The sequence below is a fragment of the Convolutriloba macropyga genome, chromosome 7, assembly GCF_964194025.1.
Source record: "Convolutriloba macropyga chromosome 7, txConMacr16.3, whole genome shotgun sequence".
NCBI classification, from domain to species: Eukaryota; Metazoa; Xenacoelomorpha; order Acoela; family Convolutidae; genus Convolutriloba; species Convolutriloba macropyga.
This window is the reverse complement of record NC_134474.1, coordinates 33363637-33391411: the sequence shown is the minus strand read 5'-3', so window position 1 is coordinate 33391411 and position 27775 is coordinate 33363637. Positions and strand designations below refer to the sequence as shown.

General features: G+C 34.6%; 1 protein-coding gene across 1 annotated transcript in view; it reads left to right on the top strand.

The window, feature by feature from the left end:
- The window catches only part of LOC142343018 (uncharacterized), a 70248-nt gene extending 56913 nt beyond the window's left edge, over window positions 1–13335 (top strand). The window contains exons 10-16 of the mRNA XM_075394702.1: window positions 3301–3849; window positions 6490–6654; window positions 6961–7071; window positions 7161–7193; window positions 7263–7283; window positions 12575–12754; window positions 13253–13335. Of these exons, the coding sequence (XP_075250817.1) occupies window positions 3301–3849; window positions 6490–6654; window positions 6961–7071; window positions 7161–7193; window positions 7263–7283; window positions 12575–12754; window positions 13253–13335 (1142 nt within the window). The remainder of the gene's footprint in view (window positions 1–3300; window positions 3850–6489; window positions 6655–6960; window positions 7072–7160; window positions 7194–7262; window positions 7284–12574; window positions 12755–13252) is intronic.
- Window positions 13336–27775: the final 14440 nt, after the last annotated feature.

Here is a 27775-nt window from a genome sequence, read left to right as displayed (position 1 = left end):
GATAGCCTTGGCTTCTAGGACCATTGAATCTTGTATTGCCTCGGTTATTCTCTCTATAATCATTAGAAAATTTTATGTTTTGCCTTCTTGGTTCGACTAGTTCCTTTCTCAGTTTAATAAAACTATCGTCTATCTGTGTCTTTGTGCATCTAGAGATGGAATGACCATTACTTCTACAATAATCACAGAATCTAGTACTGATAGGTCTGCCTTTTATGTTTGGGTCTCTAGGCCTAGAAGTATCTATAGCATTTACTTCGTTGCTTTTGAAAAGGCTAGTTAAGTCATTGATTTTGCTCCCAAGTGTTCTAAGTTTATCTAGTCCTGTAGCTCCATTTGACTCTGTTGTTACAGAAAATGTTAAGTCTTTGACAACTAAGTGATCAACAAACTGTTTCCAAGTTATTGAAGGATCCTCAATAAGTTTCTCGTGCGCTTTGCGTTTTAAACCTTGTGGCCTTAGTCCTCTTATAGCAAAATCTATGTATTTCTGACTTCGTTGTCTTTGTTGAATTTCCTTTTCCTTTCTTATATTGTCATCCCCTTCAATGCTTGTTGGTATCTTTTCTGGCCAACCTTTATCAACTCCACTCTTTATTCTATGTAGATAGTTTTTTTATTAATTCTCCTTCCTGCCTGAATGTTTTCTCAACCTCAAGTCTAAATCTTAATTGGTCTCCACCGTCTGTGAACCTTTTTTATAAACTCATCTTTTAAAGTATTCCAATTTGTAGCATCTGTAGCTTCACTTTGAAACCATTCTAGTGCTGTACCTGTTAAAAGTGAGCAGAATAAGGATTGTTGCCTTTTATCATAGCTTGTTTGTGCAGCGGGTGCTGTAGGCCTAGTTCCTAATAAAAAGAGTATTTTGTTTTCTACAGAGTTCCAAAAAGAAGTGGCGACCTGATTAGGATCATTACCCGTGAAATATACAAGTGAAAGAATTGGATTTGTTATGGGAGTTTCAGGTGGGGGAGTAACGGCAGGGGGGACGAGTACTACCACCAGTACTGGTCATTGCTGAGATATTTAATGAAAACTGTCTAGAACAGAAGATTAGTTTTAATCAAATTCAGTTGAGAATTTAAATGAGAAACCTCTCGAATATTTAAAATAGACAAGTTAATTTGAAAGCCTCTCTGTATTAAGTAAACAAGTTAAATTGAAATAGCCTCTCTGTATTAAAAGAACAAGTTAAATGGAAATAGCCTCTCTGTATTATTGAACAAGTTAAATTGAAATAGCGTCTCTGGGACCACCATTTATACTGCTGGTTTGTACATTAGATACTTAAACGATGGGGTTAATTGCGGGACCACATGTATAAAATGAGAGTTCAACCCCTAGTTCTACTCTTGGTATATAGTTAAGTATTAAAGAAAGTTAAATGCAAATATGAATTAATAAGTTATGTTTAACAGCATTAAATATGAACCGAGCATTAAGTGACAGAATAGTTAAAGTTGTCAAGATAGATACTGCACTATTTAGCCCAGGTTGAAATATTCTAAGTTAACTTGTAGCTTAGATAGAATTTAAGAGATGTTAATTTATAACTTAGAGAAGTTAAGCTGAACTTACCTGATTTCCGTGGTTCTCTAGTATCCTATCGGCTTGAAATTCGGAGTAAGAAAAATCAGAGACTTTGTGAACTTTATCGTTAAAAATAATCTGTTTAGAAAAGTTAATCCATGCAGTTTCAACATGTTCCAAAAATTGGCAATACCATTCGATATCAATGCCTCCTTCAAAATATGTGTTCATTTCGAATGTTGTAGAAATTCAACTTTTGTGTCAATAGCAAAAGTCACCAGTTTTTGAGCTCCTAATAGCTGGGTCATGACGTACCTTTAAATCATTATCATCACCAAATCCATCATTAGCTAGATATTGTCACTTCCATTTTCACATATTGTATTCTTTTTAATAGTTTTCATAATACCCCATGGTAACAAAAGGCTGCGTACAACCTAATACACGCTCTGTATGAGTTAGTTTGCTCAAAACAATTAATTTGCGCAGTAGCACAAAAAAAGCGTGAAATGTTGAAATTTTAAGCGAGTTCACATTCTCGTTTTCTCCGCTTACACAAAAAAGATAAATAAGCTGCTGTCTTTTTTTTACTGTTTGCCACGCTGTTGCGATTAGTCAGCAACAGCGTTCGACAAATTAGTCTGCAACAGTTTAAAGACAGAACTTAAAGCACTGCGTGCATACAAAGGATACCACATCATATCAAAAAAACTCATGGTGTCTTCAGCGAAAGAATGCTGTGAGTGCATCAAAAAATGGAATAAGATTTTGTGACAAAACACGCGAAAAGAATTCGGCCAAGTAATCAATTATGTTTCTGGGTACGATACAATCAGAAGGGCTGAAACTGTTCCATAGATGGTCAAACAAGCTGAATGTATCGGTTACGTTGGAATTGTCTGAACATCAAAATTGAGATGAAAAATAGCATTTTCAAAATTTCGTTTTCTAATAAGATGATACTTTTGTGATTAAATGAAAGACAGTCATCATCAGAGATGGTCAGCAGATAATCCCAAAATGATTTTGATGGAAATTTTGTGCGCAATTTTGAAGCGACAATTAAGAAAGCAGACAATTCTTCGGAAAAATCTGGCTGGAAAATTTCTGAATTCTGAATTAAAAGAATTTTGTACAACATTCTGAAAACTGTAAAAACTTTCTAATTGATGTTTAAATTTTTAAAATTGCACTCACTAGACACAAAAGAACTGGTCTGATCTCAAAATGTTTTTCTATTTGATATCTGTGGAGCTTTTAAAATTTTTGGAGTGCGTAGCTTTTTGGGACTATAGTGTATGAGTTTCAGTTACTCTGAAATAACAAAAATTATTAAGCTGACGTAATCAGAAGCCCTGTGCCCTGCCCTCAAATTATCTCAATCATATGATCTAATGATATAAATCAAAGATTGAAAGATAAGTAGTCTTTCTGAAACAAATTTTATTCGACGGAAGCCCAGTTTTCTAGGAAAACATTTATATGAATTTAAGCGTCAAGAGCAACATTCTTGATTTTTTATTCCAAATTTGGTGAAAACTGCATCGTATGCATTCAGGACAAACACTGATTGCGGAGTGGAATGTATTGCCTTGGAGAACGGCAATTCGTGCATGCTCCCATTTACGCTTCGAGGATATACTTTTACTGGTTGCATAGAAAAACGAGCTGTCGATACAGTTTCAAACGCTGAGGGCGGAAGCTACGTTTGTCCGTTACAATACAACCGATCGAGCAATGAATATTTTGGTTTTAAAACTTGTGCAGATATTGGTGAATCCTGCTCTATAGTCGAAATTCCTGCATGTTTCGACAGTCCGTGTCAAAACGGCGGTACTTGTAGAGATACGAACGAAAACGCTTTCAGATACGCATGTGACTGTAGTTCAGCCACTGGGTTCATTGGCCGGAACTGTACGTCAAAGGACCCATGCCATCCTAACCCGTGCCAAGGGGGTACCTGTTCTGTTCAACCAGATCAAAATGGCGGTTTTCAATTTTCGTGCGCTTGCCCGGTTGGAACTTTTCCACCCGTATGTGACGTTGATCCCTGCTTTCCAAATCCATGCGGTGATGGTATATGTAGCAGTTCTTTGTTGGATGGGGCTCATCAAGTAGACTGCCAGTGCCCTAAGAGTGAAACAATTGGCGACTTTTGTCAAAATGACCCCTGCTTACCAAACCCATGCTACTCAGGGACATGCAGCCCTTTTGTAAGACGTGATGGATCGTATGGTAGCAACTGCACGTGTTCTAGTAATTCAACTGGCGAGTTTTGTGAAGTTGAGCTGTGCACATCATCCTTCTGTGATTCAGGTAAAAATTTGGCATCATTCATTTGGCATCATTCAAGAATTTTTGTTCCGACCCACTTCAGTGGGAGATGAACTATATAAACAATCATGTTTTGGCCGATCGATATATTCATCGTAGAGGGTTTTGAGTGGTATCATTAGAAAGTCCGTCCAGCGTAGAAAAAAGATTTTCAGAATTTTGCCTTTTCCACACAGTTATCGAGGTATAAATTTGGTGAACATTTGACTGATTTTCGATCTAATTGTTCACATTTTCCGTAGTTTTACGCAGTTTTTGCAAATTCTGCTTTGAAAAAATAAGTTTGAAATGGCATCGAGAGTGTTGTTGATTTTAGTTCTCAAAACAAAAGACTGTTGTTGAACTGTTTGATCCAATCATCTGGATAACAATTTTTTCTAAACTTTTCAAAACTCATTATTTTCATCAAAAAGGCACGAAATAGGCTTATGTAGTCAATTTAAATTTAATTAGTTAAATTTAATGGATTGACACTCCTAAAAACTGTAAACACGGTCTTCGTTAACTCCAAATATAGCTAGTTTTACTTGTGGATGATTTGAGAGCGTTCTTGAATCAAAATTTTGCCGGCTTTTTCCGATTATAACACGACAATAATGCTAAAAGCTTTTTTTTGTATATTGACCTATTTTTGGTCAAAATATCTATATCCAAAATGTTCCGAAGAATTACGTGTTCCTAATAGACGAATGGTAAAATCAAGGCTGGTTTTGATCTACTCGTTGTTTCTTAATTTCCAAAAATAATTCGGATTGTAATCAGCCGTTTTTTTTAAAATCGTATTTGCATTATATGCTTTGTCCTACATTAATTAAAAAGGTTAATTCAAATCAAGGCGCAAATTATGACAGAACTAATTATCTTCCTAGCGAATTTCAAAGAAACCTGTATAGTTTTGAGTCAAAAACTTATGGTCGTTGTGATTTGTAAGCATATATATTTTTAAACTAAACAATGGATTAAATGGATTATCGAGCTTTGCAGCTTTCTCTTGTTTTTCCAACATGTTGCTAAAGGTCAGCAGAAACAAGATGCATCGTTTTGCTAATGAGTTGAAATTCATTAAATAATCCGGCTTAAAGTTTTAATTAATGGTTTCTCTGCTTTTATAATAGGAAATTTAGCAAAATTTTGTTGATGTTTTGACTCTTTCCCATCATAAATGTTTTTTTCTTCTCGTGTTAAATTATTGAAAATTCGGATATTACGTTATTGGCATTCGAAAAGAAGCAAAATTGAACACAGCAGTTTCTCAGTGATTGGATTATTAATTTATTCAAAGCCTTCTTCTAGAAGATGTTAATGGATTTCAAAAAATCTTTATCGTTGTTTGGCCTTCTTCTGTATTCTTTTCAGATATTCTGGATAGTTGTAGGTCTCGGCTTCCTTGGATGCACTAAGGACCCTTTGTACTGATTTCAGTTGATAGCTGAAGTGTTTCACGACTTTGGAATCAAGTGATTTTTTTAAAAAAATACAAATAAGCATTTTATTGTTATTTTTTGTCGATTTGTTGCCTAGTCTTATTAACCACATGTCTCATATCGAGTTGTTGATGTTTTTTTAGCGTATTGTTTTAACGGCTTTGATACCGGTTTTGAAAAAAATTATTGGCTACTTTCGTCTGAATTTCTTATGCGGTTTTGTAGACGTACGACGCATTCTGTTTACTGACAGCCCAAAAAACTTTTATTTTTGAAGTCCATTTATAATCTAGGTTTTCATTATTTGTAACTATTTCAATTCAAGAAAACAAACGTTTTTTTTTTCAACTCTGTTGTTTTCGTTTTTTTAATTTTCTACTCTGATCAGGGACTGGTCCCATGTTTTTCTAGTAAAGATTAAACAAGTTTGTTTACTTTAGATCTTCGTTGACGCTATTTTGAGCTTTTAATTTTGTTTTGTTTTGAAAAGACATTGAGTTTTGGATGTAAATGTTTGTTGTTGTTGTTATTTGTTTTTTTGTTTGTCTTTTCTTGTAGTCTTAAAAATGGCAATTCTCATCGTTCGTAACAAGAAGCACAAATTCAGTTCGACTGAGCTACAACTTCACCACAAAACTTTTCTCTCATATTGGATAGTTTTACCTTGAATAAGTATATAACAATAAATAAAATAAGTAATCCAAAAAAATGCTAGAGCACTTGAGCCTATCTTAATAATGTAAAACTCAGTACAGTTCCCGAAAGCTGAAGAAATGCTAACGGAGTTTTTGACCACTCAACCATTCAAAATGATACATAAGCTACATTTTCGTGAAATGCCTGATGGGGTAATTGCATGTAATTATCACAGACAATTTTGTACTTCGGTGAAAGTTCGAGTGAAAAGTGTATATTTTCCATACAATTAAACGAGTTGTGTTAGTTGCTGTTTGCCTCTCCATGAATTCAATCTAAAAATAATACGGCTTTCAACTTCTTCACATTTGGAAATTTTTTGAAATTTTTTTATCGCTTGAGAGGCTAATTTTTTTTGTATTGATTTTTGTTTTTTCAATTTTTTAAATTGTGTGTTTTAATGAAAAATTTTAAGAAATCCAATAATTGCGTCTCGACACCTCAAGTATCAGCCTTTCCTGGGAGCTTGAGCTGTTGCGTTTACAACAAATCCTCATTTTAGGGTTTCAAGGTCCTCGTCTGAAGACTAAATTCGAGTTCATATCCAGCTCAGTGTACAACATCTCGTGGAGTTCTGAAGAAGATATGCAAAGTGTTTCTGTTGATGACCATTATCTTGTGCTATTAAATGGGTCGCACGTCGATAAAATTCCTGTCGACAACCGCGGTATGTTAACACAGAGCTAGTCATACATCTCAATAAATATAACGTGTTCGTATTGTATTGCCTACCATTGTGGCGTTAACTCAAACTAATCAAGTTTTATTGAGATTAGAATAGGCTGTTGTTTTTCACTCTCGGTGCAGGTAAGATTGTTAATAAGTTAATGAATCTTAATATCGGCGAGATTGTGATTGCAAAATTCAGAGGAAATGAATAATAAGAAATCACATCATTAAAAGACGAATAACTAATCACAACTTAATAAAATTTAAAAAGACAGAGCGAACGAATAATATGTTCTTATGTTAGGTAAGTTTGTGCTGCTCACCTCAATGGACCTGTGCCAGCCGTACTTGGTAACAATCCAGCCAATAAGAGGAATTGAGACCGGTCCTGCAACGGAATTATATATCCAGAACTGTAAGACACGTTAAGAACTATCTCCAACTGCTTTCATTGTAAAACTGCATTTAGCTAACAGTTGGTTCTGCTCTTGTATTCTTTTTCAGGGGAAGATCCCAATACGATAATCAGTAGTTTCGGTTAGTATAAATTTGATTTGATTAAATGGGAATTGAGCAATGACAATTGACAAATTTTTACTTTTTCAGGCAAATTTCCACAAGCGTCAGGTTAGTCCAGTATTTAACTACACCCAAAGTAGACTTGGTGATTTAATTAGACTTGGTACTTTGCTATTTGTAAACATGACAAATATCCATATTACAAACGATTAGTTCAATTATGGATTTTTATAAGTTATATATAAAGGTTTATAAAGGTTAAACAAAGAGGCTCGCTAATTTACAAGTTTATTAGTTCAAAAGTGGATTTTTATAAGTTATATATAAAGGTTTATAAAGGTTAAACAAAGAGGCTCGCTAATTTACAATGGCAAGTACTGTTCCGACCTCGCTGATCTCTAATCTTGTCTCTATTGTCTACCAATTGAAGCAGAGATAGAGCGCCTGGAAATAAGAGATAGACCAACACTTTGTCATTTAATTTTGATAGTCTCTGAAGAACTGGGAACTGTCTTAGGGCCTTTAATTTTTATACTTTTTGTCAACGACTTCAGTGAAATTGTATCAACGAAGTGTGATGTATTACAGTTTGCCGATGATACAGCAATTCTATGTCATGCAAAGAATTAAGCAAATTTGCAGCTAATAGCTGAAGATACATTAAACAAGACTGATCAATACATGAAACAAAACAGGTTAACTTTGAATGAGGAAAAAAAGGAGTTAATGGTGTTCAGGAATGAAAAATTGCCCATCTTTGAAACTGTTGATTTCAAGGGACACCGGTTGGAGGCATCTGAAAAATGTAGATATTTAAGTGTAAAAATTGATAGGGAACTGATATACCAAAATCAACTAAATAAGGTTGTCAGTAAAATGGCTTCAGAAATCAGATCATTATATTTGGTTCGTTATCAGGTACCGCTAAAAACAAGAATAAATCTTTTTAAATCACTATTTTTGTCTTATTTAGATTTTAGTGCGATTTTTTTTCAAAATTTACCATCTTACTCTATTTATAGAATTAACAAACAGATAAACTGGGGCATAAAAGTTTGCTTTATGAAAACCAAATACGATACTGCCAGCGATCTACTTCTGGAGAATAAAATTCTTCCAGCAGAGCTCAAAATAACACGGGTGTCCTTAAATAGGTTTTTCAATCTTCTCCAACAAACAAACAATCGCTCCAATAATCGTTTCAGATTTTTAGAAAACAAACCTTTTCTTACCAAACAAACGTTCTTACCATAACGTTTTCTTACCAAACAAAACGTGCCAAACAAACGAACCCATAACCTTTTCTCAAAAATGTAAGTCAAAATGGAATAATGGTTCAATTGTTCGTAACTTTATTCGAAAATGGAACACACTTTCAATTACAATTGGAAAAGAATCGTCGAAGACCAAATTTAAACAAAAATTTACAGCGGAAGAGTTCCAATAGACAGAAGGGTTGCAGAATTCTAACATATTTTTTATTAAACTATTTTAAGAAAATCGAACCTTAGTTTGTTATGAATTAGAAAATAATAATGTTTGATTAATAAATTTCTAACATTAACCAAGTGGTTAGTTTAATGTACATGTTTCAGATTTAAAAAAAGAGAAGACACATATCTATAAAAAAAGGGTTCTGACCAGTGAGATCAAATTTTGTCATTTCAATGGAAAGAACTCTCAAGCAAACTTAACGACAGACATGAATGACAAAAATTTCTCAAGAAACGAAAAATTTATCAAATGAACAAACAAATCTTACCAAGAAAAAAGAAATTGATATCCAAAAATCAATATCTACCTCATTTCAAAAAGAATCGCAAATTGTGATGTAACAGATAGGTAATCATAAGTAACAGGTGACATCCGTTTATCTTAGATGACCTTTCAAATCCTCAAATTAGGCGTATAAGTGATTGCACAAGTAAAAAAACCCTAAACTCAATTATAATCACCCTAGATATATATCCATTAGGTAAATCACGATTAAGATTAGCCATGTTTGACTTTGAAACTCACGAGACGGTTGTTCCAGCATATTGTTTACCAATTCGTATAAACACATTTGCAAAAAAACAGAAAACAGTAACACTGCTGAATGTGAACCCAAATTCACAGAAGCATTTTGATGCCAAAATTTGAAAAACTAATTACATTTTTTTGTAGATACAAGGAATAAAGCACTGACTACAAACACAGAGGTTTGAATATGAGTTGCAGTTCAAACTTGATGTTGAATTTCAAACTGCGAACGTTACAATGAACAAGTTATAATTAATCTATCTTGGCCCCTAAAAATTTTTGATTAGCTTCTAAATTGACCACTTCACTGACTTGCAAATCCAGATTGATATTGCAATTAGAGATCGCAAGCTCAGTTATGAGTGAGAAATGTTAGTATTGCCGTTGGAATTTAACGATTGCTTGTTCCGAGCACGTCCTTATCAAATAATATAAACCCACATATGCAAAGAAAAACAGAAGAAAACCTTCGAAAAACTCAAAATTAAAAAAAAATTGGTGCTAGAAACTGAAAAACCAATCAGATCTCGGAGAAAGTTTCCAAAAAGGCGCTACTGTGTACAAGCAAACACGATTCAGTTTAAAGAAACTAAAATCTTTTGTATAATAGATTAGTTTACTAGCCGGCAAATTATTTGATGGGCAAATTCTTCTCCAAAAATTATCATTTTTTAAAGAAAGTTTGTGAGCAGTCGATGTCAAAAGGACAGATCCGGAAGTTTCAATTATGTCTTACTAGAAAATTAGATGGCCTTGTCAGTAACCAGAAAAACACATGAGCTCAATTGTACACAAGCAAACTAAACGGACGAACTTAATTATTTCAAAATAATTTAAAGACAAACTCAAAAATTTTTTACCAATTTATTGGGCATCAGTTTAAATCGATGATTAGCTACCCAATAAAAGTGTAAATTGAATCAGATATATCTCACGAAGACTTTACTTACTTATAAAAATTTTAATTATGGGCTCATGAAGACTTAAACAAATGAGATTGAAGTGAATGATAACAAAAAAGCAAAAATAGTAAAATCTCATGTTTTTTTCCTATTTTTTGAAAAAACTTGGTTTTCAGTGACACAAAAACCACTAACCATGAACAAAAGACGTGAATGAGCGTCTTTTACTCCACTACTGAAGTCATTGGGACTTTCAAATACTTCTATGGTGACGATATTACAGAAAAACAATCATCTGTAATCAAATCCAAAAAGTTTACCACAGTTTTACCAAAAACTTAGTTTCAAAGTAACCAATGCCAACAAATTTAAACTCAAAGCACTATTTAGGGCGGTTTAGAGCTCGCTAGAACGTTAATTGGAACAGTTTTTGTTTAGAGTGAGAAAAAAAACAACAAAGACCAAAAATTGTACAAACGTTACAAAATTACAATGAAATCTTCAACAGAAAAACAGTAGAAAAAAAGCAAAAGAGAAGGGAAAAAAATGCAAAATTACAAAACCAAAATTTTGGCTATGAAAACCGAAAAATTTTGATTTTTTTATCCAAAAAAATTCAACGAGACAAAAAATAAATTTTGATTGTTTTATCCAAAAAAAAAAATCAACGAGACAAAAAATAAATTCATTACCATTCCAGGGCTAATAAATTAAATAATTTTGGAGATGGCAACATAATTGGCAAAGATTAACATTAGTTTAAAAAAAAATTCACAAAAACGAACAAAATTAGTTTGGAAAGTGTGAAAATTTAAACCTTGTTAACTACTCAAAAAGGATAATTTAGGACAAAAACTTTCTATTTTCACACTTTAAGCTTGCCGCAACCTTTGTGATACCAATTACAACTCTACGATAAATAAATTGACAGGCCAAACAGTACAAAAAAGCCAGTTGAGCATTTGTTTCCCCGCAGAATTGGGATCGGGACAAAAACTGGAATACTTTAAATTTTACACAGAATCATTTTGCGCTCTACCTATTTTCAATATCGATATGCTGAGACATTAATTTTCCGTAACTTTGCTAAATAAATACATTAGTAGAGTTTTCTGATCTCTTTTGCTTTTTTTAAACTTCTATTAAATTAATGTAATCAAAAATAAGCAAAACGGAAATGAGTTACAATTTCCTATGAGCTAAATTTGAATTTTGATGCTATTTCTTAATGGTCTATTTAATGTTTTTCAACTTGGTTTGATTTGATTTCCTTTTTCAAATACTCATGAAAAATTTTGTCGCACTATTGTATTCAATAGCAGATAATGTTTCCAATAAAATATACTAGTAAAAGGTTAAAACTTCAGGTTAAAACTGAATCAAAAAATCGACATCAGACACTCCAATGATTTGCTATACAGATTTCTAAAAAGATATAATGCTATCATTCATCGGAGCGCTTTTAACTCGTATGTGGCATAGCTGTTAACATGAACGACTCATCCGGGCCTAGAATTATCCCAAAACAATAACTGGGAAAAGCGTGTAAACGGTGTAAAATTTAAAAAATTACACCCCTATTTCTCCGCTTAATTATGTGTGGAAGAGTGTAATTATAAGAGTTTAATTTTTAAAAGTAAAAGTGGAAGGATGAATTGAGGTTTGATCCCCCATCTTCAACATGTTACTATCACTTTGTGCATTACCCATTGCTCAAACTGATAATAGAAAAAGAGGTTTCAGTTTGTTTATAATGGTAATTGTGAAAGAGTTCAATTTTTTATCAGTCCCCCACCCTAAATTACCCTCTCTACTTTCTGCAAAGAGTGTAAAGAGAGTGGGGAAAAGAGTGTATAGTGTAACTATTTTGAATTACACTCTTTCACTCTTTTCCCCGATAAATAGGAGAGCGATACGCATTACACCCTAATCCCTGCTATTTAGGAGTGGATTCAGAGTGAAACCTCGGCCCGTTCAGTATATGTCCATAACAACAGAACTATAGTTCTCAGATTTCTTCAAACAATTTTTGTTAAGTAGAGCTGACAAGTGCTAAAGCATTAAGTTTTCTGGAACCAACTAATATTTAGATTTCACGCGATATGCATATCAAACATATGCATATCTTTGAATGAAAATCATAATTTTCATTCAAAGCATTGAGTTGTGAATGAGGAATTTAGTTATGAACACTGTCAAACCTGTAGGTGGGGTTGATGTGGACGAAATTAAACTGACATAGGGATCGAAACAGACGTTTTTATGCGGTTGGAGCCAGTAATATGAACAGCAAAAAGAGACGGAATTGTTTTGAATGACTGTTATCTTGTTAGGAGTATTGCACTGATAGATAGTCAACCCTGTGACTTCGTAAACATTTTATTCAGAGTTTTCGATTACATTAAAATGACTGAAATTTTGAGTAAAAAGTTGCCACCATTTTCCGGCATTACAAGATGAAGCTATGAATTTCAGCTGCATGTGGATATTGTCCAAATGCAAACTTCACACAGCTGTGCTCATTTCCGTTTACCATGGATGGAACTGTTCACAATACTTGTGCGCCTAGAAGTGGATATGATTGGGATTTGACATTGTGGTGCAAAAATGGTCAAGGAGAAGTGATGGAGTGTAGTACCTCTCAAGACCACTGTCGTAAGCGAGCGTCTAAATTTTGTTATAAGGATAAAGCGCAAGAGGTTTTGTGCTATAGGGAATAAATTGTTTGGTCGTATTTTTCGGGCACCAGCTAATTCGTCGTCTGACAACATATAAAAACTTTTCTGGAGAGAAAAGCAAATCTTGTCCTGTAAACAACATAAGCGCAATTTTGTTTTTAAGTTTGTTTCCAGGCACCAGATTTATTCTTTTTTTGTTTTCAAACAAGTTACAGTTTTCTAGAACCGATTCAAGTTGTCAGCGTTAAATCACAGTTTATTTCCTGCGAAAACAGCGGGTATTGGAGCTGTAAAGTGCTGAGTAGTGCCGATAAGTGGTTAAAACAGCAAATCCTTTGGAAGCTGAGTTGTAGACATTTAACGTTAACTTTAGAACCTAGCCATAGCTTTTTTGCGCTATGTCAACTCAAACTTTAGAACATTTCCCACAACTTTTTCTAATGATTATTCAGCTCTCATACTAGGATTTATTCAGCGCCAACTGAAGCATCTTATCTCGACAAATTGACCCTCCGACTCTCCGATGGTCCAGAAAGAGAGGTATTTGAGAAGAGATAAAATAGAGCTTTCATTGACACCCTAGTCCAGATATCGACTTTTGAAAGATCCAAATAGGCTAGTAAGGGGTGGGGGGGGGGTTGGGGTGTCAATATTTACCAAAATTACACAGTCGAGGTTCTTAGTTGAAGTTCAGCAAAAGTCCTTTCATGGGTCGAACAAAAGTCTCTTCTTAGGAATTTATTGTCAAGTATGCTCTTTTCATAAGTCGAGCAATAACCTTTTCATAGGGCCTTCGGGTCAAGCATGGTAATTTTGTAGGCATTTTAGGTCGAACGCGGTCTTGTCATGTGTCGAGCACACTTCTTTCAATAAATCTGCTGTTTTGGAAATTCGAATATTTTTGTTTGCTGCCTCACATACCGAAGCAGCAACGGAGCAAGACTAAACAGCATTTCACACAGCAGTTCATGTTAAAACACATTTGGAAAACTGCCAAAAATATTAAGGAAATTAAAGTCTTTAAGATAAAAAATCAGTTATCACAGCTCGACTATATAGCCACCTTACTTGCTTGAATGAAACTAGGCAGTTTAACCGCAAGGACCTTCTTCCCATTAGCCATGATGAAACGGTGACTATCTTCTGTTGAAATTCGCTTCAAAGTTATTGAATATGACTTTCTTTAAAAATTTTAATTTTTGACAGAGTGTTGATTCTTCAGAATCGTAAAAAATGAAGGTGGATACATACTGACTACATTATAAGCAAAAGTGAGCAATTAAAACGCCCGTAAGATTTTCGAGGCAAAAAGCGGACTCATGATAGAATTTTACTCGATCCATGATTTAACAGAATATCTGAACTGGTCAAAAAAGACCCATGAAAAAATTTTTTATGGGCTTGATTTGACGTTTATTCGAAGCAATTTTTACTACCCAAAAATTTTGGTCGAGGAAAAGTCCAGAGCCCAAATCTGCTCGAGCAAAACTCCTGCCTAACTTTTTGAGTCAAGCAAATGTCCAGGGTGACAAAATCATTGTCGAGCAAAACTCCAGCGTAACCTTTGGGTCGAGCAACTGTGCAGAGTGCAAAATTTTGGTTCGAACAGAATTCCAAATGATGAGTGAAGCCTAGCAAAGTTCTTCTCATAGCTCTTTCGGATCCAGCATGATCGAATCATGCCCCATTTTCATTAGGTCGAGTTCTAGAATAGGGCTTCCGAAACGCCCATTGACCCAGAGACGAAACGAAGTACAACTTTTGGAATTCATCACCATTGCGTGACATCTCCGAAAGAAAACTCCAGCAGAAGAATTAATAAAAGTCATGAAACTAAAACTTTTTGACGGAAACTGAACAGAGATTTTAAATCAGTCATCGGATTCTCCTGGATTGAACTCAAGTTTGCCTGACAATTAGTTTTCGTGGTCTAAGCGTAATGATTATCTCATAGAGGACATAGGACTAACTACGTTGGCTCACCAGTAGAATCAAGCAATCTGATTACTAAAAGTAAAAGCTAGATGTCAATGCAAAACAAATTCAAAGACCTCTACAACCACATTGAAGAAAATCAACTAGGGGAGTAGAAATATTCAAGAGGCGCCTGAAACGCAAAATAATATTTAACAGAAAATTACTCAAGCTCTGCCAAGAGCAAAAACGAGACCTCAGTAATTGGGTGTGCATACATTATGCGTTTGGTGTAAAACAGCAGTTCGAATTTTTGGTTTTTGTTTCGTTTTGAACGAGTTTTAAGTCATTGCTCAACACAAGCTGTGCATTGCAGTATAAAATCAGGAATGAAAATGTCCCTACTCTAATTCTGGCATAGAGGATGCATATGGTATTCACGCAGTTGCCTTTCAGGGATGAGTAATGACATATCAAGGTACAAGAGAGTCTTCCATTGGACTTCAACCGCCTGTTCAGCAGTTATTTTTTTTCTGCATTTTAAAACGTACGTATTCAATGGATTAATTATTTCTGGACAACGGAATGTTTCCATGGATATCTCTCAACATGGCCCTCCAGTTTTTCATGAGTCGAGTAAAAGGTTTTTCATTGGGCTTCTGTCAAGCTTGGTATTTTCGAAGGCATTTTTGGTCGAACAAGGTCTTTTTGTGTGTTGAGCAAACATCGCTCAATAAATCTACTATTTTGGACATTTGAATTTTTTTGCTGCTTCACATAGTGAAGCAGGAACGGAACGAGACTAAACAGCATTGCAACAGCCCAGTTCAACTTAAAACACAGCTTGAAAACTGCCAAAAGGTGTATGGAAATCGCAATTTGTATGATAAAAAATCAGTTATCACAGCTCAACTGTATTGCCACATTACTTGCTTGAACGATACTAGGTAGTTTAATTGCAATGAACTTCTTCTTAATAGACACGATGAAACGGTGACTATCTTCTGTTGACATCCACTCCAAAGTTATTGATTATCATTTTCTTTAAAATTTCATATTTTTGACAGAATGATGATTTTTCAGAATCGTATAAATTGAAGGTGCTTACATACTGACTACATTATAAGCAATAGTGAGCAATTAAAACGCTTATTTTGAGGCAAAAATGCAGACTCATCGAAAGACTTTACTAGACCCATGATTTAGCAATATATCTGAGCTTGTCAAAAAAGAACCATGAAAAAACTTTTTATTGACTTGACTTTAAGTTTACTCAAAGCAATTTTTTCTCCCCAAATATTTTGGTCCAGGTAAAATGCAGAGCCCAAGTGTGCTCGTGCAAAAGTACTGCTTCACGTTTTGAGTCCCGCAAATATCCAGGGTGACAAAACCCCTGTCGAGCGAAACTCCAGCTTAACTTTTTCGGCGGAGCAAATGTCCATTCTTTTGATAGCTCTTTTGTGTCCAGCATCGTCGAATCATGCCCCATTTTTGTAGGTCGATGTCTGGACTAGGGCATCCGAAACGCCTATTGACCCAGAGATGAAACGAAACACAACTATTGGAATTCATCGCCATTGCGTGACCTCTCCGAAAGAAAACTTCAACAGAAGAATTAGTCAAAGTCTTGAAACTTTTCGACGGAAACCGAACAGATTTTAGATCAGTCCTTAGTAATTGGGTCTGCGTACGTTAGGCACGTGGTGCCCAGAGTCAGTTCGAAATGGTGATCTCTGTTTCATTCTGAAGGAGTGTTAAGTCATTGCCCAACACAAGCTGTGCAATACAGAGTAAAATCAAGAATGAAAATGTCCCTACTGTAATTCTGGCATAAAGGATGCATATGGTAATCAAGCAGTTGGATTTCAGGGATGAGTAATGACATATGAAGACACAAGAGAGTCTTCCATCGAACTGCAACCGCCTGTTCAGCAGTTACTTTGTCCTCGTCTTTTAAAACGTACATTTTCATTGAAATAAACAACTCTGTACCGTGGAATGTTTTCATGGATATATCTCAATATGGTTGTTTAGTTCTCCAACTGAACTACATGTAACTCTGACTTCTTTTTTGCATGCTCAACGCTGCAATTGAGGTGGTGGGCGACATATCATGTAGTTTCAAAATTTGCAGGTTTGGTACTGTTAGCTGAATGTCAAATTTTTTGTCCAAAATGATACTGAACAGCTTGCGACCTCCTGGCCAAGTTTTTTTTGCCTGTGTTACCATTCGCAGTTCAGATACAGTGCTACTATTCAGCGGCTCATCATTATTTCATGCACGCAACTCTCACTAAGCTCAAAAACATTACTGGCACCACTAGAATGAAACTTTATTGTTCCGACCCCCACTTTAGTGGGGACGGAGGAACTATATACTCAACTGGTTTTTTTTGTTCAGTCAATTTTGGCCGATCGATATATTCATCGTAGAGAATTGTGAGTGGTATCATTAGAAAGCCCGTCCAGTGTAGAATACGGAATTAAAAAGATTTTTTCGATGTTCGTTTTTTTACAGGGGTTTATCGAGGTTTAAAGTTTTGTGAACATTCAACTGTTTTTGTTCACATTTTCAGTAATTTTTGCTAAAATTTGGCACAATTTCGCTAATATAATTCAAAAAAGTTAAAATTTTTAACGGCAGATTGTTGTTGTTACCGTTAGAGATAGAAGAGCGTTGCTTGATTTTTTGGTTGAAGTTTTTTTGGCTAAAATTTTTGATAATTTTTTCAAAGTTCAAACTTTTTTCATCAAAATGGCACAAAATATGCTTTTTTGGTCCACTTTGTTAAAGTTTGCCAGACTTAGTAACCTTAACACAGACTCCCTAATCTCAAAAAGAGCGCTAGTTGCAATTAGGCTACGTATGAAAGTCTTCTGGAATTAAAACTTTGCCGTTTTTTGCAGATTTAACTCGATAATTATACAAAACGCCTCGTTGTTTGTTTTAATATTTGAAGAACGCCACTCAACAATTGGTCTACTTCGCAAACATTTGAAACACTTGGCCGGTTAGCTGGGCGCGAGACAAAATCAGGGAGAGGTTCGATAATATCATTGATTCTTAGAATCAGAGACTTTTTGGTTTTCATTTTGATGGTGCCTTTTTTCAAAATGTTTTGCTTGTGTAATTTTTAATGCTAATTACTGACAAATTTTTTTAATCGCGGCTCCGTTAATGACAATTACATTTTACGTAAATTTGAGTCTGAATGTAGATACAATTTGTTTTCAGAGAACCAAAGGGTTTTTATGGCTTTGAGGAATAGTTTTAGTAAAATTTAACTGAATTTTTGTCTTTTGCCTTCAATTGCTATTCTTTTGGCAGAGTGATTTTTAAATTTAACCACTCTGTGATCTAAATTTCTTCCAAAAGAGGTGCAGGTTAACCTTTTTTGTTCATTCGGTTGTTACCTAATGTCTCTCATGTTATTGAAAGTATTTGTTTCAAGGAAATTTCTGTGATTTTTTGAACTTGTCAATTTTTTGTATAATTTTAGACAACATTTTGCTTATTCTCAAGAAGTACAGGTCAACCTTTCCTCCATAAGGAATAGAAACTAATTTTGTGGCCGATTGTTTTATCAGAAGGTTTTCTTGCTTTTGGTACTACGAGTTTTCATTCAAAATTTTCTGATTTTTGTGCATAATTGCCATTTTGGCTGTTGTTTTTGTTTCTTCTTTAAATTGTCACCTTATTTAACAATCTAACTGAAAGAAGCTTTACAACATTTGACATTGAACATTTTTTTGGTTTCATAACATAGGGCTTAAAGGGCTGCGACACCGTCCTCTTGCAGAAATTGGTAGAGTTTTTTATTTTTGCCCTTTATTTATTGTTAGTTTTTGTTGCCATATGCCAAATATTGTATAATTAAAGTTCTCAGTGGCCAACTATAGATAAACAAATGAACTTAATGTTTGATATCGGTAGATAGCCAATAGTTATTTTGACTTTCAAATTACTTTTCTAAAAAAAGAGTAATAGTATTCTTCAACTTATCACGTTTTGTCCTGGTTTGCGTTTTTCTTCGTATTTTACTATTTTGTATCATTTTCGTAAATTAGCCTCATTGTTTAGAATTGTTTTTAATGTTTTGTTGAATCAAACAATAATTTTTCTGTTGTTTAAACGTTTTAAAGTTTTAAATGATGTCTTCAGGGCTTAGACATCTTGTTTCAGCAGAGTTTTGTGAAGTTTAGTTACTTTTCAGATTTTGTGGTTCTATTTGTTGTCATTTTGTGATAGTTATTTTAAAGAAAGACGTTATGATAATCAAAGGAGACGCAAATGAAGATGTTATATTCTCGCGGTTAATATCTTATAAATTTAATGGCTTCAAACCTGTGGTTTCGAAAAGTTGTTTGTGAAACTTATTAGTTCAGCTTGTAATTAATGTTATTTTATAGTCCTATTATTTAGTATCATTAATAACAGTCGCGATTAGTTTTCCAAGTAGTTGCAAGACAAACTGTCTACTCCTTTAGTCGAAAGCTTTTGATGGCTATGAATTTTGAAAATATTTGTTTTTATTAAAAAAAGTGATAGATTTTTGAGATCTGCCAATTTTATTTCTGTTAAATTTTAGCTAAGCATCAGTGTGCTCTTCATAAAGGTTTTATTTTCTTCAAATGGTCTTTCTTCTTGGAACAACAACTTTTCATAATACCAATTTTCGTGATTTTTGTATATTTGCCCCATTTTTGTAGGTTTCTTTTCTTTTCACAGTATCACAACAATTGGCGTCATTTGATTTACAATTGTTTTCACCTGCAAAAAATGCAAACGAAGATTTTAATTATTTTTAGTGATCAGCTTAATATTTAATTGATTCGGGGGACATCGTTTTCGTGCATAATTTTTCGTGCAAATTTTTCGTTTTTGCCTGTATTTGTCGTTCTTTTTGTAGCCGTATGACATTTCCCGGATGATGAAAGGCCTCAGTCGCTCTCTATTGAGGTTTAAAAGACTCTCTCAAAGATTTCATTTGATGCGTAATCTTTCTGATCAGTTCGAATTTAATTCTTTTTTTAAAAAAGCGATGTTTTAATAAACTCTGCCCCTTTTTCTCATTTCTAGTCAACTTGTTGCAAAGTTGCATTGAAGAAAATTCCCATATTTTGTTCCAAAAAAGTACCGGTTAATCCTCTTAGTATAAATTTTATCTGATTCCATTTTGATTTGGTTATTAGTGGTTTTCAAAAAATGGACAAGGCGTTTTGGTCGTAATTAATATTTGTAATTATTTGATTTTTTTTGCCGTCTTTTCTGGGAGTCACATTATTGTAGCCACTGGTCTCGTAGGCCCTCTAGGGTAGATTGTTTTATTCTCTTAGTAGTTTGTTGAATGATATGTTGTTATGTTAATTTTTTTATCTCTTCCTCATTTGGTAGACAATTAAGTGAAAAATGTAGATGAGCGGGGTCGGAACTTAATGTGCGAAAGCACATTACCGAGCCGCCTTGTTTCATCTAATCTCAACAAATGCGAAAGGAAGTTTCATAGCAAAAGTAGAGCTCGACCAATATAAGTGGGGAGTTCTTCATAATTCAATATCACTCAATAGGAAGGGAGAAAAATGACTTTTGGTATTAATGTGGAATGAAACCAACAACAAACGTTTCTTTCACTGACACAACGGGAGGGGAGTGCGCCACTTTATTTAAGTGACCTGACAAAACTGAGCGTTGCGAATTCTAAAACAAATTTTGGTTTTTGAATTTAATTTTGAAGTAAAAAAAACATTTCAGAAACGATTCTTCAACAAACTGTTCGGCACTTTAAGTTTAGTTTAAAATTTCTTGTGAGATCCTTTGTTACCTTTAATTTTTTTTGCACTTTTTGTAGAGGGTAAGTTCTGTTACACTAAAAAGTAAATCTTCCTTTTTATGAAAACATAAATAGAGCGTGCTGAACTTTTTCATTTCTGTGAGCGAGAAAAAAGAATTTATAACATGAATGAGACAGTGCACTTTTTTATTTTATGGTTTTTGCGTCTATCTATATGTCGTCAATAAAAGTCCTCATCACGGAAAGTTTCACAAATTAGTGATTTTTCAGCATTCTTTCAGAGCAATCTCCAGATATTTTTGCGCTGCATTTTTAATGCTGATTGAGCATTCTAAAAAAATCTTTGTGATTTCATCAACTTCCGGATGCAGTAAAAAAATTACGGATACAGTAAGAAATTTCACTTAGATTTCAAGAGTAAAATTTTCTGACTGAAAATTTTTTAGTGGTCAACATCAAACTTTTAGGTAGATAAAAAAGTAAAAATGAAATTATTTCGGAAACCCGAAACATTTATTCGGTTAGTGAAACGGCTCTTTCAATTCAGTGTTTAATACAGAGGGAAATGCTGGTTTTTTTTTGATAGTGTATAATTATATTCATTAACATCTGCTTATTTTGTGCCCGTTTGCGTGACAGGTGTGTATGATTCAGTCTGAATGAATGTGCAAGTGCCCGTTGAGTGTTTACATTTTGTTTGTGATTGTTGTTTTTTATGCGATTTATTCCACTTTAAAGACAACACACAAAATTTAATAAGCAGCTGTGCTGAAAACTTTTAGGCTGGTACTCATTTGTTAGCAACCTTTTTGTGATCCAATTCAAAGCTTATAAAATACTTTCAAGTTATTGGTTACATAGGCGTCTGTTAATAAAATGACTGGTTTGAATGTGATTAAATGCATTGAGCAGTTTTTGTAGTTCTTTTGTAATTTTGGATCTATGCGACGAATTTTTTGGATAACCGCGACTCGTAGAAGAAAGAAAGTAAAAAAGTACTAAAAATTGATGAATTTCATTAAGACAATTTAAAATGATGGCTTTTCAGCGATGGAAACGGTCGTCATTGTTAAAAATTAAAAAAAAAAGTAAATAAAACAACACTGGATATAAGAAAGCCAATATCAATAAAATAGCTAAACGTATCAATTTCAAAAATTCTTTTTTTCATGTCTCATCTGCAACACCACCTGCACATTTGTCATTGTGGCTATGATTTATTAGTAGGAATTTAAAGTTTAATCCAAAATTAACTCGTACAGTTAAAATAGATATATTTTAATAAATAAACCAACTACTTTTAAATATATTTGGCGTTCTGTAATAGATGACTTTATCCAGTTCAGAACAGCTGTTATATTAAAGCAGCTGTTATATTAAAGTCCCGAAAAAGAAAATTACGCAACAATGCAAATTTCAATTTTTGTCAGAAGTTTACGGTTGTAATAAATTATATCTCATCAATTATTGAGAGATTAGACATCACAAGTTTTGATGACATCTAATTCAATAATGAGAATATTGTCGAAAGCTTGCTGTATGAAAATTTATGAGATAATGGTTAAAATGAGTTTCACCAGGTTCATAATAACTGAAAAAGAAGGAGCATATTTTTTAAAAATTTACCCGAGTGCGAAGAATGGAGAATGTTTAGCGCATCTCCGTCATCTAAAAAGTTTTTGATAGTTAAGTATATATCACTAATGTTAGCCATTGTTCAACAATATTCTGTCAAAAAGACAGTACATTCTTAAGGGACAGTTTAGCAAAAAAGGTAGAAAGGTTCATAATGCTTGGACTTAAAACAATCGTGCAATAGGTTTTGAACTATTTAAAGGCGTCCAAAACTTAATCCAAACGGGCACAAAAAAGCGATAGTGAGTTTAGTATTTAACAAGATTGGAAACAAAGAGAAATCTTTTTCTTTAAAAAAGAATCACTATTCTCGAAGTTAAACAATAGAAGAAACTTAACTCCTTGAATGCTTGAAAAACTTTCCGATGCAATAACATGATCCATTCAAAGTCTGAATTTTATTAAATTCTGCATCCAAATCTTGCACGTTTTTTTTCGCCAGATGAAAGTTGGTCGGTTTTCGGTGCGACCGTTTTCATCCGACTATTCCTCCAGTAATCTAAACAAGTATCGAAGTATTTGAATATTTAACTTTATGATAAAATTCTCCAACAGATTTTACGTGGGAATTGTCATACGGTATGGATATTATCCTCATATATCCATCAACGTATTTAGTTCTTATTTGCCATTTGAACGGCAGGTGCTTCAGTTAGCTAGTTTAATTTAGTTCATCATACGTTATTGCAACTTCATGTCTTTTCATATTTTAGACAGGAAACTGTCTGTTCACGATGTAAACAAATTGCTGAATTTTTCCTGTTTTATGATCATGTCAGGAACAAATTTTTATTTCCTCTTTAATCCTAAAATGTAACTTAAAACTTTCATTCTCCAATTTGCATCACTATAAATCAGTTTCATTTCAACTCTAGTAAATCGTTTTTTAAATACGCTCATTCAATTGGTATCGCGATCTTCGCACCACGAATAGCCAATTCTATTGTTGGAAATTCTAATAGCAGAGTGGTAAGTGACATCCGCGGCGCAATTGCCTTGACTAACTTGTGAGATCAGCATTCGCAACTCGATTGGCTTAAACAGTAGCAATTGAGTATAACATGGCACAGCCAGCAGCTGAATCCAAAAGGACGCCTATTCACGTAGACAGATTTTGGGAAAAGCTTACTGCCACTCCACCGCTAACGTGGGATGAATGGACACAACAGTGGAAGCTAGCACTGCTAGCAAAAGAAGGAATTCAGCTCGAACATCTTTTGAATGACCCACCAACCACGGTAACATACCCACCCAAGTCGACTTACGGACTTACGAGGAACCAATGGAGAATCAGACGCAAGCAACTGAAAGGGATCGAAAGATCCGCAATCAACAGCTCAAGATAAATTGGCAAAATTGTTGCAAAAAGCTCGATGAAATTGGTATCTCGTGCGGAGATAAACCATGGGGGACTTGTGAACAAAAATTAATATCATTATTATACTTGAGCGTTGGCACGGAGGAACGACGTATTTTAAAAAGCAAACCTCCTCATTTCCAAATAGAAAAACAGCCATTTAAGGAATTATGGCAGGCAATGGAGGACTCATTCACTAAAGTTAGAAACATTACGTACAACCGTTTTGTCTTCTACTCTTGCAAACAACAGAAGGGCGAATCTGTTGAAAGTTCTTACGGTCGTCTAATTGAACAAGCAGAAAATTGTAGTCTAGGAAGTGAAGAAACTACACTCATTCGAGATGCTTTTGTTTTTAACAAGATAGATCACGAAACTCGAAAAGAGTTATTAAAGGAAACTGTTGAACCTTCCAAAGCACTCGAAAAAGCAATTCAGATGGAAATGGGAGCACAAAGTCAGCAAAAGATATAGCAGAATTTGAATCTTAGCACGAACTCAGTCAATGCCGTTAATAAATTTCAACCACGCAATCGCAACGCGAATTCCCAACCAACTTGAAAGGATTTCACTCGATATCTAACTGTACCCCAAAACTATCAGTATACTCTTATTTACGCCAATTGTGGACAACGGTGGAGTCACAATCATGGTCAAATTTGCCCCGCAATTGGAAAAAACTGCAATAATTGCGGCATAATTTGTCATTTCGCAAGAAAATTCAGAAAGTCGAAACTATCACAGGGACAAGTATCTAAAGCTCCGCAAACAAATGTCAACCAGATTGACAAGACCCCTGAAAAAAGTGAAGACGAAGAGTCTGTTAACTACATAACTATTTGCTAACAACTATACGACCAAGTCTACGATTCCATTTATGATAGTGACTCTGACGACTATGTAGCGGCTCTTTCATGTGAGTCGGTAAATCAACTCGAACCTCTGAAAGCTAAAATACAATTTGGAAAGGTAGAAGTAAACGCAATGATTGACTCTGGTAGTGCAGTTAGTCTCATCACAAAAACACTAGCATATCGAATAATTCGAACTACATCATCTGCAAAATGGATCACTACGAGAGAAAAGAGGGACTTAAAAACATTCTCAAATGAGCCGATCAAGGTCCTTGGACATCTGGAGACAACAGTGACATACAATAATTGGACATGTAAAGAAGCCAGCCTAACTGTGGTGGAGGATGGTCACAAAATCATCAATAGTTGAGACCTTTTCACAAGCCTTGGCCTTGCAATCGTCCAACATCAACAACCAGAGAATGGTAAATGTGTTAATAACATTAATAATACCACATGTAAAATTAAAGAGACAAGCGCGGCACAATTTCCGCATTTAGTTTCAAGAATTGGTCTCTCAATGACACATGTAGCCAAATCAAAAATTCACCAAAAGTTTACAGCAAAGCATCAAAAAGGTCGGCGCGTCCAAATAAAGATAGCATATGTCACAAATTGCGTAAAAAAGTTAGATGAAGACAATTTGAGAATTAATCTTCAAAAATGTCACTTTGAAAAAACGGAAATTGAATGGTTGGGGTATAAATTTACCCAAACTGGTATATCACCACTTGAAATCAAAACTGCAGCAATTCTAGCAATACGGCCACCAACAAAATTAAAACATTTACGATCCTTTCTCGGGTCATTACATTATATTTTGGCAAGTTCATACCACCACTAGCACAATTATGTCATCCACTTAGACCACTTCTCAAAAAATCCACACAATTTATTTGGACGGGAGACATACCAAACACTTTAATTTAATAAAAGAAAAAATTGCTAGCAGCACGGAGAATAGCCACTACAATCCGACGAAATTAGACGTTAGAGTTAAATATGATGCTTCACGTTCCGGACTGGGAGCAGCACTTGAACAGAATACATCCGAAGGATGGAAACCAATAGCATTCTGGTCACGATTCTTAAACTCAACTGAAGAACGTTATAGTGTTAACGAACTAGAACTACTGGGAAAAGTTTGGTCGATTGACTATTTTAAATACTATCTGTATGGAAAAAACTTCACTGTCATAACCGATCATCGGGCATTATTATCCATTTTAAAAGAACACAGATCAAGCAAATCTTACAATAGCCGACTTTCTAGATGGATAGACCGCTTACTTTCCTTCCAATACACAATTGAACATATGCCGGGAGCAAAAATGGGCTTAGTGGACTACATATCTAGAAATCCATTCGCAAAAGCTAAAAAAGTTACCACATATGATGAACACTTCGTAGTAGCAACAATATCTAAAATTCGTAATTCAATGAAACACTTAATTAGAAATAAACAGAACACTGTAAAAAAACTTAACAGCATATTAAAGTTAAATTCGCCTTCATATCATCCAAACCGGTTAATCGCACCGCAAATGCATACACCATTAAATACTCCTTCACAAATAAGTACTAAACCAGTTGCCTCACAATCACTACATTGTAGAAAGAAATTACCATTTGCACCACAATTAACACTTTCAAATTCAATACTTAATCCGCATTTAAATATACTATTCGCATCGCAAATGCCTCTTAAAAGTACAAAGTCAGAATTTGCACCAAATAACCTCAGAACAAATAATTCTCCTTCCAATAACAATTTTGCTGCAAAAGCAGTGCAAAAGTCAGACGGTAAAGAATGTGAACACTCTGAACAATTAGGCCCAATAAAGCCAATTAATGGTGTTAAATCAAATGATCCACCTAGATACTCTAAATTAAGCGCGCAAACACAAATTCCTAAATATAAATACAATCAGCAAACGAATAACTCGCTTTTCGCCCAAAATAAACTAAGAAATCAGTCCTGTTCAAATAACTCTGTCAAATCAATCAACTCAATCAACCCTGTTCATTCAGTCAACAATATGCCTAAAACAAAAGCAAATAAATCTACTCCGACGAAGGCCCGGGTCACCATCTCCGACACTACAAAGTCGACACCCGCAACAAATACTTCATCCAATACGGAAGCCAGTTCATCAGGCAGTTTAATCGACGCGGCAGACGATATATGTTTCACGGAAACACTCAACAAAATTTTCAGCAAGAAACTTTTGGCCATCCTCACCGGGAAGGATGCAATTCTTAAGGAAGTTCGTGATTGCATTATACGAGATGATCCCGATAGACTACGTGAAATAAGCCCATAAACCTTCTCGTACTGGCGGGACCTCAGTGTTAAGCATGGATGTGTTTGGCTGGATGAAAGGATTGCAATACCCGAAGCGATAAAGGATGCAGTATTAGAAGACATCCACTCAACCCATCCTGTGAGCTCTGCCATGATATCATTAGCACAAAATATTTGGTGGCCATATATCCATCGGGGTATACTGGCAAAGAGTTCAAAGCCTGCGCAGAAATTGGTAAGAACCTAAAATCAGTGATTCCGCATTGCAAATGGTCACTTTCACCAAAATGTGTTGAACCGAATGACGAAATACAAATAGACTTTGGTGGACCAATACTTAACGAAAAGGGTATAGAACAGTTTTTTGTTACAAGCGTAGATAGATATTCAAAATACCCTGCATCAGAAATAGACAATAACTCTTCCGGTACAAATGTAATTAAATTTCTAAATAACTATATATATAACCATGGGGTCCCGAGAACTGTAAAATTAGATCAAGCTAGATGTTTTACAAGAAAAAAGTTTGAAAAATTTTGTACAGAAAATAATATTACACTTATATATGCATCAGCAAATGATCACAGAGCAATATGCCTAGTAGAGCGCCTTATTCAAACAATTAAACGTTAAATTTCATGTATCAAAACACAATCGAATAAAAACTGCAACTTAGAACATGCACTGTATGCAATTATACAACGATTAAGAATTTCAAAACAAAAAACAATAGACATTACACCATTTGAGGCACATGTTGGTAGAAAATGTAACACACCAATTTCAAGTATCATCACTAAACCCAACAATGAATATTTGAATTACAATAAAATAATTAAACATTATTTAGATGAAGGCACAGTACCAGGCCGATCCTATCTGACAGAGGAGCAGTGGGCAGACTCGGCCTTATAATCAGATATGGAAATCGAAAAAAAAAATTTGCGCTGCGAATGCCCGTGCCAAGAAAGAAGAGGAGAAAATGAAAGATGGCGAATCGCGGCTCATATGGTCAGAAGGAGTGAACCGACCAATTCCGTGCAGCGAACGGAGTATACAAGTGAAATTAGCAAGAAAAATTCACAAAAATCAACGCCAGAAGAAAAACCTAGATGGATTATATGAAGTTCTCGCTCCTGGT